Below are 16,110 nucleotides of genomic sequence, written 5' to 3'. Positions count from 1 at the left end.
AGGTGTTCCTCTTCCTCTTTTTGCAGTTCTGGTGTGCTGCAGTGTGTTGTGTCCCTTTTGAATAGTGTCTTGATGCAACTTCGTTTGTGTGTGTTGGGGTGGTTGCTTTCAAGTTCAGGACTTGGTCTGTGTGTGTGGCTTTCCTGTATCCTTAATAGCCACACACGCAGACGACAAGCAACATGAATTCGACTGGGACAACACTACCATTATAGGGCAAGCCAAACAAAGAACAGCCAGGGAATTCCTAGAAGCATGGCACTCATCCACAAACTCCATCAACAAACACATCAACCTGGACCCAATATACCGGCCACTACAGCGAACAGCTGAAACTGACAACCGGAAAGCGGCGGGGACAGGCCACTATAAATGCCGGAGGAAACACCACAGAAGCGCTTCACAGGAGGTTCCCAAGCACTGAGGATGTCACCTAGACAGGGGACGAAACGTTTGCAACAAAAATTTCCAGCTCGGCGAACAGAACCACAACAACGGTGGCACGGTGGCACAGTGGTTAGCACTGCTGCCTCACAGCGCCAGAGATCCGGGTTCAATTCCCGCCTCAGGCGACTGACTGTGTGGAGTTTGCACGTTTTCCCCGTGTCTGCGTGGGTTTCCTCCGGGTGCTCTGGTTTCCTCCCACAGTCCAAAGATGTGCAGGTCAGGTGAATTGGCCATGCTAAATTGCCCATAGTGTTAGGTAAGGGGTAAATGTAGGGGTATGGTTGGGTTGCGCTTCGGCGGGTCGGTGTGGACTTGTTGGGCCGAAGGGCCTGTTTCCACACTGTAATGTAATCTAATCTAAAAAAAAGGAGCACCCGAGCTACAAATCTTCACCCAAACTTTGAACTAACAATGAATGGTGAAATGGAGATAGGTCGGAAACTAAATGGGAAGAGGATCACATGTCAGACATTTGACTCTATCTTGTCTAATAATGTAAGTAAAATACTCAAAAAGCTTCCCCTGATATCAGAGTGGTTATTTTAGTCTTTGTCAAACCTGAAGTGAAGTAGTTGGATGTAAAACATAAAACTAAGCTTCAAGCAGGCAATGTTATTAGTGGAAGATGCATAGCACTTTCATTTACGGAGAAGGGAGAGAAGGAAGCCTCAGTATCTCACCATCAAAAGTTACTCTGACTTTTAATCCAAGTAAATAAACTCTTCCTTTGCAGAATCTATGACCTCAAAATTATCATAAGTGGAGCAGTTCAATAAATAGAACTAGGAGCATGGTCTAACAATTACGGGGAGATGTTAGGAAGCACTTCTACACATGAAGGTGGTAGAGATTTGGAACTCTCTTCCACAAGTGGCAGTGGATGCTGGATCAGTCATTAATTTTCAATCGGATATAGATGCATTTTTGTTAAGCTAAGGTATTAAGGGAAATGGGCCAAAGGCTGGTATACTGAGTTAGGTTACAGATCAGCCAATTCAGTGGGCACAGGTGGCTGGAGAATTTTTTTTCTCTCACTCCATGTGGGTACTGAGTTCAAAAGACTCAGGAATATCCCTGGCATCCAGTGTGGCTGGGCCATCAGAGAGAATTTAAAATGTGGAAGGCAATATAGAGCTGCAAAGGCATTTAAAAATGTGAGAACGATTATGTGCTACATTTAATCCATTTATTGAGACAGTTAACATTGCATAAAAGTCTAACAATAAAATCTCTTTGTCTCACTGGACATCTGTGCATCTGGAATGTTGCTGAAATGCTGCTGCATGTTGGTCAGATAAAAGACTGAGATTTGTATTGAGATAATGCTGGGCTTTCTGGTTATGTTTAAAATGGTGCGTCAAATGCAAGCAAATGATTTTCATGGCAGGTAGAATTCCTCACCAGTGCTCCCCTGAATTTAAGTTCCTTATTTTGATTGTTGAACTGAAGGGGATGTCAGGCGTACTTCAGTAATTCAGCTATTGGTTTGAGAGGGCACTCGTAATGAACACTCAATGTATTCATTCTGAAGGATCTTCACAACTTGTTGAGCTGATTTATCAACAAAAAGCACAGACAGGATTGAACGATACATGTGCCTGCTTGATATGAAGCATGTAATAATTTGTAAGCACCATTTTATCCACCTCAGGCCCATTCTTCCGGAAGAAGGAGCTGGTTGAAAGGGTCAGGTTATACCTGAACCGGCAACTTCACCACTGCCTAATGCTGCCTGGTTTGCAATATTATTCCCACCTCCTGCCTGTCCAAAAATGGCACATTGCCAGTTAAGGTGTAAAAGACCTATTAGGATCGGCTACTCCATAACACTGGGAATAGACTTAGTGATGCGGAGAAATCTCCAGTCAGTGAAGGAAGCCAACACTCCACACAATCTGGGAGGTCCTCCCCACTTACTTGCCTACTTTGGTGCATCTGCTACATTAGGTTTTTCTGTGAAGGGTGTTCCGCCCCTGCTATTGAATCTTGATTCACAGGGCGCTTTTTGGTTTTATTTTAATGAGTGATGGGGGCTTCAAGATGGAGACACCATACATACAATACAGGCTAACCTAGATTGGCAGCTTTCAGAACCCACTAATAATTCCATTATTATTATTAAATGGAGTTCAGGCAATTGTCACTAATCGGCCAATTCTGAAAATTGCAGCCAGCTGTCTGTTCCCGTGCAATCTGAGGGGAGAACCACAGTGAGATTCACATCCCATCAAAAAGCCCAGCCCCTGAGTCAGTTGAAAGTTAGACTTGAGGATTAGTTAGATCACAGCTGGCTTGTAACGTAAAATTACACCAACAGCGTTCGTTTAATTCCTGCTCTGACTGAAATTACCATGATCGACTTTCCTTCTCATCTTCACCCCTTGCCTGAGTAATGGTGACCCTCAGGTTAAAAAACCAACAATGGCCTCCCTCTAGTGGGAAAGAGATCCTCAGGGAGTATGGTGGCTTTACTTGATTTGTGCTGATAACAGCAAAGGTTTGAAAGCAAGCTAAGTAGCCATGTATACATATGCAGATATAATGTATATCAGCTCATGTAATGATAATCTCTCTTTATAAATGGAAAGGGTCATACACTACCAAAATTTGAGGAGTTCCCAAATTATACAGAAGAAACTAATTTATAGTTTTACAAAGAACTTTGCTTGGGGGGGGGGAACTGATTAATGCTCCAACATGTGTAAATATTATTTGAGATTAGATTCCCTACAATGTGGAAATGGCCCAACAAGTCCACACTGACCCTCTGAAGAGCAACCCACCCAGACCTATTTACCTACATTTACTCCTGACTAACACACCTAACACTATGGGCAGTTTAGTATGGCCAATTCACCTAACCTGCACATCTTTGGATTGTGGGAGGAAACTAGAGCACCCAGAGGAAACCCATGCAGACACGGGGATAATGTGCAAACTCCACGCAGACAGTCACCCAAGATGGGAATCAAACCCAGGTTTCTGGCACTGTGAGGCAGCATTGATAACCACTGAGCCACTGTGCCACCCCTTTACATGCACTGAATGTTGCATTACTACAGTTTGAACTCAGCAAGAAGTTTAGTTTAGGTTTGAAAGTGCTTCCTAAAAAGCACCAGCTTCTCCAACTGATTGGCTTTATCCTTTCCTATGGCAAAGTTGAAAATCACACAACACCAGGTTATAGTCCAACAGAGTGCTACTCCTTCATCAAGTGTGGAACATAAGAACATAAGACACAGAGTTTATAGCAAAGAATTACAGTGTCATGCAACTGAAATAATATATTGAACAAACCAGGTTGTAGGTTTCGATTCATTAACATGTAAACTCCAGAAGTTTTGGGATTTACATATTAATGAAACGAAACCTCCAACCCATTCTAAAAGTTGAAAGACTTAATAACAATCTGGGTTTGTTCAATATATCATTTCAGTTGCATGTCACTGTAATCTTTTGTTATAAATTCTGTGCCTTATGGTCTTATGATCCACAACCACCTGATGAACGAGCAGAGATCCGAAAGCTAGTGCTTCCGAATAAACCTGTTGGATTATAACCTGGTGTTGCGAGGTTTGTAACTTTGTCCACCTCAGTCCAACACCGGCTCCTCCACATCGTGGCTTTCCTGTGCCAGACAATGAGTGCAAATAAAGAAGCTTTCTGTCAAACGGGATTTAAAAATAAAATGATTGCGATGCCATATTCAACCAGAGCAGAACAGCGTGTGGGCAATATTCCAGGTGTTGACAAATAATTGGTCTTGAACAATATGGTGAATAATTTCCTTATGACATGGACATCAGGTTGTGACTTAATAAGTTTTCACATGAACCTGAACTGCTGGGCAACTAGAAATTCTACTTAGGTCAGCAGTTGTGGTATTATAGAATCATGAAAGCAGGTCATTTGGCTGATCAAGCCCCTGCCAATGCCCTGAATAGTGTGGCACTGGAAAAGCGCAGCTGGTCAGGCAGCATCCGAAGAGCAGGAGAATCAACATCAACTCTAAGGGTCTGTTTCCATGCTGTACATCTCTACGACTCTATGACTTCTGCTCCTTGGCTGTTGCCTGACCAGCTGTGCTTTTCCAGTGCCACACTCTTTGACTCTGATCTCCAGTCATCATTTTCTCCCAATCCTGTGAATGGCATTCTATAACTCATTCCTGTAACCCTGCACTTCCCATGGCTAGTCCATCTAACCTGCACACTACGGGCAATTTAGCATGGCCAATCCACATAACCTGCTCATCTTTGGACTGTGGGAGGAAACCCACGCAGACACGGGGAGAATGTGCAAACTCCACACAGATAGTCACCTGAGACTGGAATCAAATCTGGGTCCCTGGGACTGTGGGGCATCAGTACTGATTCTATACCATGTACTATACTGCCCAATCATTCTGATAGTCAGCATGGGTAACATAGCCACCAAAACATTTCATCCGAAAATTTATTTCTAACAGATTGCAATGACAGATCCAACCATTGAGAACGAGCACTTGGACAAATGGAGTCTTAAACCCAATTGATTTGACCTAAACGTTGTCACAGAGGCCCTTTGGCCCATCCGCACATACCTATCTAATCCAATATCATTTGACCAAAAATTGTAACTTTGTTCCCTGAACAGAAATATGGGATACTTAGGAGTGGTGTAAGACCACTGGCCAGGAAGTGGGAAAGGGGTCACTAATCTGGAAGTGTTAACTCTGCTTTCTCTCTGCATAGACGCTGACAGACGTGCTGAGTTTCTCCAGCAATTTCTGGTTTGGGCCCTGCCACTCTTGAAACCTACTGGGGTGCCAACAATCATTCGCTCGCTCGTCTGCTGCCAAACCAGCGGGAAATTTGAAATCTTCGCCTGCGGCCTGCCAGTCTGCAACTGAAACACAACATCCCCCCAGTCGGCGCCCGAACGATTAAAAAAACAATTAAACCATTTCATACCTTCTCGGTTCACCACGAGTGCGTTACTCTCCGACTTCTAGGACATCGGATTCTGAGGAGGATCATTCATTCAAAGTGTTTATGTATATATATGTTTAAAAATCCACAACATATGCCTTTCAGAGCGAGGGCTGTTGCATTCCCTTGCGCTCTGGTCGTTTTGAGGAAAACATTAAGAGCCATCCTTCGGGATATTTAATGTCTGCTACCTACATCCACAACCACCTGATGAGGGAGCAGCACTCCGAAAGCCAGTGCTTCCAAATAAACTGCTGGACTATAGACTGGCGTTGTGTGATTTTTAACTTTGTACATCCGCAAAGTGCAACTGCATTCATTTCAGTCCGTCTGAACGAGGAAACGTAGCAATAATCACTAGTTACTCCCGCTGGACTTTTATCTCCTTAATAAGGAAAGTCTCTGCTTCCGGCTGAGGCGAAGATGCCGCAAAAGCAAGTTTTCTGAAAAGTGCAAGTTCAGGTTTCGCTACAATCTCGTTGTGTTTGTTTCATTTCTGTAAATGTGGACTGAAGTCACCTCCGATGGATTGTCGATAGTTCGTGTCTTTGACAATCTTTCACAGTATGGGGGCGGGGAGTTAGTACACAAGAGACAGCAAGCTGAGTTCCCAAAAGTTCACAGTTTTGTTTCTTTATGTTGGCAGACCAGGAAGAAAGAGTGTAAAAGCCAAGTGGTGTACAACAGGGCTTTTGCCCGAAACGTCGATTTCGAAGCTCCTCGGATGCTGCCTGAACTGCTGTGCTCTTCCAGCACCACTGATCCAGAATCTGGTTTCCAGCATCTGCAGTCCTTGTTTTTACCAGGGTTACTTAACTCGAAACCACAGCCACGCGTCAAACAGTTCAGGACAATTCAACAGTGTTTTCCCCATCTCTAATGGGTTAATATTATGCTTAAATGAAATTATATCCAGCACCCTCCCCTGACGGCGCTCTGAAAGTGACTCGCTCCGACTTTAAGAAAGCTGGAGATTATCTGAACAGGCGATCGACACAAATTCGGTTTCTTTCGCTGTGTTCCTCTCCTGGCTGCCTTCCTAATTATCCTTTTTAATCAACCACCCCACTGGCCGAATTGTACGTGTAACAAAGTCCCACCTGCTAACCAGTTATTACTGGTCAGAAGTTAGCAGTTCCCCGTCAAACTTTTTTTTTTCTTAAAACTACTTTCTTTGACTAAAAGTATATATTTTTTTGGAGCGCTTAGTCACTGCTGTGTCCAGATTAATGAACTCAAAATACGAAATTGTCATAATTTCAGCTTTGCTTTTAAATAAAATATGTGGTCTGATAAATCAGGCGGGAAAATACCAACAGTTTGATTGGGTCAGAGATTGTATTCTCTGCAAGAAAAACAGAAAGACCAGATTTTTTAAAAAAGTTTGAACCATCGGGCAGTTTCCGACGATTCTTAAACTATAGAAACTGACTTGGCTGTCTTCAACAGAGAAAAGGGGGGGGAGGCATTACTAACGATTTGGGGATATAGCACTGGGAAAACACGATGTAAAAATGGCTAACGACCCCACACGAAATTAAGAAGTGTCCTGGGTTTGAGTTCAGATGCCTGGTTGCCTCAATCCGCCAATAAAGTGTCAAAAAGTAAGTTTTTCTTTCTGGTCTCCGTCTGAGAGCGGACACAGTGCAAAAAGAAAGATGATTTCTCCAGCCACGGGGTCGCCGCGCTCTTTATGGGTGTCTCTCCTGGTCGCATGCACCGCCTGTTGCGGATTTTGCTTTATTTTGTGTGTTTTGGTTTTTTTGTTGTGTGTGTCTATAATGAGAGAGAAACTTATCCCGTTAGATTGTGAGTCTCTCCGCGCCCCTGGCTTGCTGCTGGAGCACTGAATAGGGGCAAGAGCGTTAGTGCTTTGACAACAAATTATTCTGGAGATTAAAAAGGCTATAGAGGGGGGGAGTCTGAAACGCCTCGGGGGTCCAGGGGGGAGGGGGGGTGCTCACACGTCGGTCTCCACCGCCTTCAGGTGCAGGGCGTTCGGTTTGGCGCTTTCGGTGCCGTTGCCTTTGGATTTGAGGCACAGGGACTCCCGGAGGCTCTCGTCCATCTCCACATAGTCCGACTTGGCGCCCAGCGATGAGGAGGAGCAGGAGGAGCGCCGGAATTTGCGGAGGAGCGAGGGGCAACTGGCGGGAGCCGCCTGCGACGCCGGCGCTTGCTCCTCGCTCTCGGTCTCTCGGTGGTAGAAGTAGTTGAAGTTGGAGACGATGACGGGCACGGGCAGGGCGATGGTGAGCACGCCGGCGATAGCACACAGGGAGCCCACGATCTTGCCGCCCACCGTGATGGGCTTCATGTCGCCGTAGCCCACCGTGGTCATGGTGACCACCGCCCACCAGAACGCGTCCGGGATGCTGGTGAACTGCGACTTGGGGTCGTCCGCCTCGGCGAAGTAGACGGCGCTGGAGAAGAGGACCACGCCGATGAAGAGGAAGAAGATGAGGAGCCCCAGCTCCCTCATGCTGGCCCTGAGCGTGTGGCCGAGGATCTGCAGGCCCTTGGAGTGGCGGGAGAGCTTGAAGATGCGGAAGACCCGCACCAGGCGGATGGTGCGCAGGATGGCGAAGGACATGGCTTGCTGGCCGTTGGTCTGGCGGCTCGCCAGGTCGGTGCCGAGGGTGATGAAGTACGGCGCGATGGACACCACGTCGATGGTGTTCATGAGGTCGCGGAAGAAGGCGGCCTTGCTGGGGCAGGCGAAGAAGCGCACCAGGAGCTCGAAGGAGAACCACACGATGCACACCGTCTCCACGATGAAGAAGGGGTCACCGAAGGGGGAGGCCAGGGGCCAGCCCGCCGCCGGCCGAGCGGTCCGGTTGGCGGGAACCCCCCCGGCCGGGCGCGGGAAATCCTCGTCCCGGAACTCGGGCAGGGTCTCCAGGCAGAAGATGACGATGGAGATGAGGATGACCAGCACCGAGACGATGGCGATGACCCGGGCGGGACTCGAACTCTCCGGGTACTCGAACAGGAGCCAAACCTGGCGCTTGAACTCATCGTCGGGCAGGGCTCTGTCCACCTCCTTGACCAGACCCTCCTCCTCGCGGAACTTGAGGGTCGCCTCCTCGCCCAGCTCGTAGAACTTGACCTCCTCGCTGAAGATGTCGAAGGGGACATTGGCCGGTCTCTTGAGCCTGCCGCCGGACTGGTAATAGTAGAGGATCGCGTCGAAGCTCGGCCGGTTGCGGTCGAAGAAGTACTCGTTCCTGAGCGGGTCGAAGTAGCCCATGCGGCGGCTCGGGTCGCCCAGCAGGGTGTCCGGGAACTGGCCCAGGGTCCGAGCCTGGGTCTCGAACCGTAAACCCGACACGTTGATGACCACCCGCTCGCAACAGGCTCCCCCGCCCGGAGACTCCGCTGCCCACGGCGCTCCCTCTCCGTCCATGGTCCGGTAACGGTGCGGGGAACCGCAGTGGGGACGGCGGCGGTGCTGCAGACCGCCCCCCTCCCCCTCCTCCTCTCCCTCCTCCTCCTCTCCCTCCTCTCCCTCCTCCTCCTCCTCTTCCCTCCGCCCTTCCTCCTCCTCTTCCTCCTCCTCATCCAACCGGAGGCGCGAACCGATGTCTCCCCCCGGCCGGTCCCCCCGCCTCCTCCTGGTCTCCCCTCTCTTCCTCCGCCTCTGCCGGCCCCCTCTCCGCCACCTCCTGCCCCCGTTGTTGTGGTTGCATGGGCCGGGATCCCGGCCGCCTACTCCCGCCGCCGCCGCCGCCTGGTGCCCGCTGTTGGCGGCAGCGGCAGCGGCAGCGGCGGCCGCCCGGGAATTGGCGAGCCGCTGGGCATAACCGTAAGGCGGGTGAGTGTTGCACCCGCCGCCTTCCACGCTCACCATCGCTACCTCCATGTCCCTTTCTCAATGAAGCCAGCCTCAAGAAACCACCAGCAACGATAGAGAACTCGCTGCCCTGTGAGTATCTCTCCTCTTTCCTCACAAAAATGTCGTGTGCTCAAACAAAACTATTTCTCTTCCTTCACAAAACTCTTCTTGCATGTGTGTTCAATCGGGACTGTTTCTCTCCTGTCTTGTTGTGTTCAAACTGTCTTGTTGTGTTCAAACAAAACTGCTTCTCTCCCCTTTCTTTACAAAACCGTGTCTTCTCGTTTCAAGTAAAACTTGTCTCTCCCCTTTCTTGTGAGTGAGTGTTCCAAGTTCTGTGTATGTGTTCCAACAACTTATCGAACTTTGAGGGGTGACTGGAAGCTCGAGTGGGGCAGGTGAGGGGGTTGTGCTGGGGGAACACCGGCAAAGACGAGTTCACTTTGTGACTTGCCCCATTCACAGGCTCTGCAAGAGACAACAACAAAGAAAAAACAAGCGGAAGAGGTTGCTGCTGGAATCGTCAGGTTAGGCACAGTGCGTGTTATTAATAGACACCTCAACTCCGCCACCCAAACAAAACAAAAAAACTTGGAAATCTGATTTCCAACCTCCACAGCGTTTCTCTCCTGTCAAATAATTTCTAGGTTGAATTCACGTGGTGCATAATTGAATAATATCAGCCGATTTCTTCCTGGCACGAGAGAGACAAAACATCTCTGTTTTGAGTTTAACCGAGGTGGGGGGGGGGGGGGGGAGGGAGGGAAGAGGGGCGTGTCACCCCGTTCCCCCCGATTATTGCAATGTCCTTGATGCGTGAACGCGTCTTAACATCCCTGGCTCAACAAGGCTCCTGAACCTTACAGCAACTAAACGCCGGAAAGTGGGAAGAGAAGGGGATGCTTATTTACTCTGTTAAATCGCTGCCAAGGTAGAGCTGCACACATACACACACACACACCTAAACAACCATAGAGGCAACGGGATTAATAATGTATTTTCATTCGAAACAATTTTGATTGCTTCATTTCGAACTGGGCAGCTCCAGTTCTGTGTGCCTGTGAAATACAGTATGCACACACACACAGACACTCGAGATTGATTCGTCTGTACATTGCACAGCGAGTGAAGCAAAAACTGCAGACTGCCTCATAACCTCACTTACATTCTCTTCAGCTTCAGTCAACGCAGACGAATCGTTCTAACGCGAACACGTCTCATATCCCCAAACAGCCCTACTGCAGGTAGATTAGAACATGAAATGATGTACGAGAAGCAAAGGCCAATAATACTCACAGATTTAACCTCGACAAATACAGTGAAAATTTAGCTTCCATCTGGTACCCATGGCGCTTAGAGATTCCGTCGAGCCACTCTCTCGTCTGCTTTGCCAGTGACAAGATACGGTACCACAGTGAACAAGACAGTGATTGGGGTGGTGGTGGTGGGGGGAACGAGTCGTCACTGTTATTCCACTCCGGCCACGTTAACAAGTGACCTGTCTCCCGAGTGAAATCTCTCAAAGCAAGATTTCTACGAGGAAAAGCAGAGAGTTGTATTTCTGTGCAAACAGCCGTCAAAACAGACATATACAAATAAAACCAAGCCAGAGGTGCAATGATCCGTGCAATTCAAGCCTAACGTGTCATTGAAACAATGACAGGTTATTGATAATTTACCTCAAATCGAGGAGAAACTGCAATTGCTGATAGTGAGGCTTCCTGAAACCAATTTCAACAACAGTATTTTCTTTTTTGATTTACCTGTTTGAAGCCAGAATACTTATATTTATCATTACAATTTCACACGTTAGTTAGTCCTACATGTTGCTGCTTTCAACTCCAATGGTGCTGTATATTCTGAAGGGCAAAGCAAAGTGTTTTTTTCGTGATTCACCCCCAAACACGGCAGCATTACAGCCTCACTTAGTGGTCGCAACAGAAATTGCAGCTTATTGGAAATGTCCACAGTGTAACTTTAAAATTAGCCACGACACTTGCATAACCACGTTATATATATATATATATATATATATGTATACACATACACGTGTGTGTGCGTGCGATTAATGGGAGTTCTCAATACAAAACCAAACAATAACAAGTTCAGAGTTTGGGGCCGCCCCCACCTTCCAATTTAGATTTTTGTCAACCTGATAGCATTACTTCAAGAAATGGCAACAGGTTGTTAAAATATAGCAATGGCCACGCGAATTTAAATTTGAAACAACCTTCCTTACTGCTCAGAGAGAGAAAAAAATGAAACAGAAATTGCTGGAGAAACATTTGTGGGGTGAAAGCAGAGTTAAGGTTTCCGGTCCAGTCAACCATGTGAAGCAACATGGACTGTGGCGGGGGTGTAAGGTGTGTTCAATGTATCAAGAACCATTGCAATAGGTCCGGGACAGGGTGGGAGGTGGTTCTTCTGAGGGAGTGAGGGGCTCATTTTGCGTCAATACCCCCGCAGGAGTCGGTCGCTTTGGACAGCAGTTAGTGGAACTGTGCATCTGCTCTTCAATTTCCCGCTCTCTCCACACTTCATCTTCCCAGTAGAGAGAAATGGAGACCAGCTCCTGCTCTTGTTTCAGATTTCCAGCATTCTTTGTTTATCTTTCTCTCTATTCTTCAGTGTTGGAATGATGTATAGAGAAGAGAAAGCTCCAAAGAAAAAAAATCAGGATACTGACTTTATGAAAATACATGATGTTTTCCAAATAGATTAGCCTATTCAATTGAAATTTCACACCGTGACTTTTCCTGAGTTGGTAAGTCCTTAAACACAGAGTTATAAAGTTGATTAGAAAATAAATAATACTGGCTTTAAAGATGATGAATAAAGGTGTTTGCCTGACAGATTGGAATAGTGACACATTTATAACCACAAACCTTTGATATGTATTGGTCTCACTATTTGAGATAGCTTTCCTCAGCCCAAAAGAGAAAATGCTGGAAAATCTCAGCAGGTCTGGCAGCATCTGTAAGGAGAGAAAAGACCCTTTGTGAAAGGGTCAGTTAGACTCGAAATGTCAGCTCTTTTCTCTCCTTACAGATGCTGCCAGACCTGCTGAGATTTTCCAGCATTTTCTCTTTTAGGTTTCAGGTTTCAGATTCCAGCATCCACAGTAATTTGCTTTTATCTAGCTTTCCTCAGCTTGTTTCAACATATTAAATAGATGGACCAAGACATTTACTAGATAATGCCTTTGTCCAAAGTTGCACAATGCACTGTGGATTGGAATTTTGCAAAACAAGGCAAGAAAAACAAAAATTACAATGTTTCTGAGGAAGGGTCACTCAAGCTGCGAGTGAAGTCTAATTTCTTTCCAGAGATGCTGCCAGACCTGCTGAGCTTTTCCAGCAATTTCTATTTTTGTTTCTGATTTACAGCATCCACAGTTCTTTTGACTTTTGTTACAGTGTTTCCACTGGACCAAATACTCTGGGAGTGGGGCATCATTTGGTACAAACTGTTAATTTAACATTTTCCAATTTTTATAAAAATTCATGGGATGTCTGTACTGTTGGCCAGGCCAACATTCCTAACCTATTCCTAATTGTCCCTGAACTGAGTGGTTTGCTACACCATTTCAGAAGGCAGTTAAGAGTCAATCCCATTGCTGTGGGTCGGGAATAACATGTCGGCTATACCAGGTCAGGACAACATATTACCCTCCATAAAGAATACCAATGAACCAGATTGATATTTATTACAATTAATGCTGATTGACAGGATCAACATTACCTTTTTTCCCCCTATTCATTCACAGAATGAGAGCATTCCTGGCTAGGCAGCATTTATTGCCCATCCATAATTGCCCATTGGGCAGTTCAAAGTCCACCACATTGTTGTAGATCTTGAGTTACATGTAGACCAAAGCAAGGATGGCAGTTTCTTTCCAGAAAGAACATGAGAGAACCAGATGGGGTTTCCAACAATTGACACAAAGACATCATTAGATTCTTAATTCCAAGTATTTATTGAATTCAAACTCCACCACCTGCCATGGCGGGATTTGAATCCAGGTCCCTGAAACATCATCTGGATCAAAGGTCCAGCAATAATACTACTAGGCCATCCCCTCCCCTACAGGAGACCAGCTTTTATAGTCCACAATTATTTGCTGAATTTAAATGCCATCTGCTGCTGTAGCACAACTTAAACCACTGTCCCCAAAATATTAGGCCTCACCTCAGGAATACTAATCCAGTGCCATTGTTACTCACAGAGAAGAGAGGGTGAATTGATGTCAAATCGAGGTCAGATGTAGAAATAAAGAGAGGGAAAATTGGTCAGTATTGAGAAAATAGGAGTCAGAAAGAAAACGTATGAAAAACATGTTAAAGCATATAAAATTGCCATTTCAAAAGTGCAAACAAAAATTTGCCATACGCAGGATTGAGATTTAACTGTTCAAATTGTTACTTTTTAGGGCTGGAGAAATCAATTTCCATTTCATTATCAATGTAAGACTGTATCCAATAGTGGATGTATTTCTTGTTTCATCACACTTGGAAATCGGTTTACAGTTTCGGATTGTCACATTGTGCATTACTCCACATCATATTGTGGCCAAAATTGTTTTTCGTTTTACTAAAAAAGGTAGTAAAGACATTGTTTGATTCACACTAGGTTCCACAAAGAGAAAGTTACTTGAAGATGGGTAAGCTGTGAAAATTTGCTACAACACTCTTTGATGAACTTTGAAACCAAATACTGCTATTAAATTCTCTATTTTAGTAAGTACTTTGATAAATTGTACATTTAAAGAATGCAACTAATAATGGAAAATAATCACCTCAACAATTAAAAAGGAAGCACTTGATGATTTTCAACATAAGTGTTGTTTCTGCCTGCCATACTTTGTTAACAAAGTGAAAAAGACTAACCATATAATTTGTAAACTTGTTCATATAGTTTCAGAAATAAATACAATCTATTTTCATTTTGAAAAAAGTCTCAGTCAATCATCAAATGAATAGACAAGAAGTGGATTGGCTTAAGTTGGCAAACCTTGAGACAGATGCAGGAATGAAATGTTTGGTTACAGAAGACCGTAAGAAATCTGAGATTGATAGCAATCCAGTTTGCTATCAATCCAACTGCTGGATGCAATGTACATTATTTTTTTTTTACTTCCCGCCTGCCTGTGTGGAGTTTGCACATTCTCCCCGTGTCTGCGTGGGTTTCCTCCGGGTGCTCCGGTTTCCTCCCACAATCCAAAGATGTGCAGGTCAGGTGAATTGGCCAAGCTAAATTGCCCTCAGTGTCAAGGGTGAATATAGGGTAGGGGAATGGGTTTGGGTGGGTTTCTCTTCGGAGGGCGGTGTGGACTTGTTGGGCCGAAGGGCCTGTTTCCACACTGCAGAGAATCTAATCTAATCATGTTATGCCAAAAATGTGCTCTTAAAATGCAATGTGGCACAATGGCTCCAGCTCAGATTCCATCTGAAACTCAGATTGGAAGTTGATTGATCTGCAAACACAAGGTATAGATGTGTTTACTGTGATTCAGCTTGGTGTCCAGCAGTTCTCATTTGCTGCAGCTGTAACACATAATCTATCATGCCAGCTTTATCATATTTAGTTAAGTTATTAATTAGAATCATTCAAATAACTCTGCTTTTTACATCTGGTTCTATTATTTCTAATTTTTATTGCATTCTTTTCATTATTATACCTACTATGCTGGGTTTTAAAAAAGAACAAAATGCTAGGCACCTGAAAACAAATTGAATACCTTACTTTTACTTTAAAGACTAGAAATACCCACTATCTATCTGTTTTGTTCAACCAAACATCAACCAAGCATCTCTCTCTTCCTCCTCTGAACTCCATGAGACACTTAACTCCTGCGCTGTTTTGTAAGTTGCACTTGATTGGCGATTTATATATGCTCCCAACAAAAAGGGTGCAGCTCACTCAGTTTATAAGGATCCAGTTTCAGTCGTTTCTTAATTAAACTGCTTTTACAATGCACCCCTTGAATTAAAAGCTATTCAAAACTTGCAGCTGTAGACTTTAAAACTGCTGATTTTGCTTTAAGCAAACTGCAAATAATAATCTAAATTAGGTTTGCACGTACAAATGAATGCAATCACTGTAAGGAGAATATCAACTTGCATGGAGGTTTGTAACAGTCAGGATGGATCTCTGATGAGATGGGTTTTAGCTGGAGTGGGATCAGAGAAGCGAACATGAGGCCCAAGAGATTTAGAGGGCCTAGCAAATTGAAGTGGGAGAAGTTTGTTATACTGGATGTGATAGGGGCTGGTGGAAAAGTCAGTCAAGGCATGCACATGAAAGGCTCAATCTATATCAATGACCGATTACAGGAATAGAAGGTATGATAACTAAATTTGCAAATGATATGAAAATAGGTGGGAAAGTATACAATTAACAAATGAATAGGTTAGGTAAATGGGCCAACATGTGGCAGATGAAGTTTAATGCAGATAAGTGTATGATTAACTATTTTGGTTAGAGGAATGGAAAGGCAACATTATCAAAATGGAAGAAACCTTAGAGTGCAGAGAGATTGCATGTATGAATCCCCGAAACCAAGTACATTGGGTGTAGCAGGTAATAAGGAAGGCAAATGGAATGTTTGGCATTTATTGCTAAAGGAATAGAATATAGAAGGAGGGAAGTGTTACTGCAACGATGCAAAGTCTTAAAGAGATTGCATCTTGAGTATTATGCACAGTTTTGGCCCCTTAATGACGAATGTAGTTGATTGGAGGCAGTTCAGAGGTGGTTCAATGGATTAATTTCAGAGATATGGAGCTTGTCTTGTGCAGAGAGATTGAGCAATTTAGACCTAAACTCTCTCAAGATTAGTAGAATGAGAAACCTAATTGA

The 16,110-nt window shown here is 45.0% G+C and overlaps 1 protein-coding gene and 1 long non-coding RNA gene across 6 annotated transcripts in view; one reads left to right on the top strand and one right to left on the bottom strand.

The window, feature by feature from the left end:
• The window catches only part of kcna4 (potassium voltage-gated channel, shaker-related subfamily, member 4), a 96,261-nt gene extending 86,982 nt beyond the window's left edge, over positions 1-9,279 (bottom strand). For all 4 annotated transcript variants that reach the window (XM_043705431.1, XM_043705430.1, XM_043705432.1 and 1 more), the window contains exon 1: positions 5,400-9,279. In XM_043705431.1, the coding sequence (XP_043561366.1) occupies positions 7,378-9,279 (1,902 nt within the window). In that variant the 3' untranslated portion in view covers positions 5,400-7,377. The remainder of the gene's footprint in view (positions 1-5,399) is intronic.
• Positions 9,251-16,110, top strand: part of LOC122557643 — a 31,548-nt gene continuing 24,688 nt past the window's right edge. For both annotated transcript variants that reach the window (XR_006313887.1, XR_006313886.1), the window contains exons 1-3: positions 9,251-9,342; positions 9,718-9,779; positions 13,882-13,988. This is a non-coding gene — a long non-coding RNA (uncharacterized LOC122557643). The remainder of the gene's footprint in view (positions 9,343-9,717; positions 9,780-13,881; positions 13,989-16,110) is intronic.

This window comes from Chiloscyllium plagiosum, chromosome 16 (assembly GCF_004010195.1).
Source record: "Chiloscyllium plagiosum isolate BGI_BamShark_2017 chromosome 16, ASM401019v2, whole genome shotgun sequence".
NCBI classification, from domain to species: Eukaryota; Metazoa; Chordata; class Chondrichthyes; order Orectolobiformes; family Hemiscylliidae; genus Chiloscyllium; species Chiloscyllium plagiosum.
Note: the sequence above shows the minus strand (reverse complement) of the source record. Positions and strands in the feature narration are given on the sequence as shown.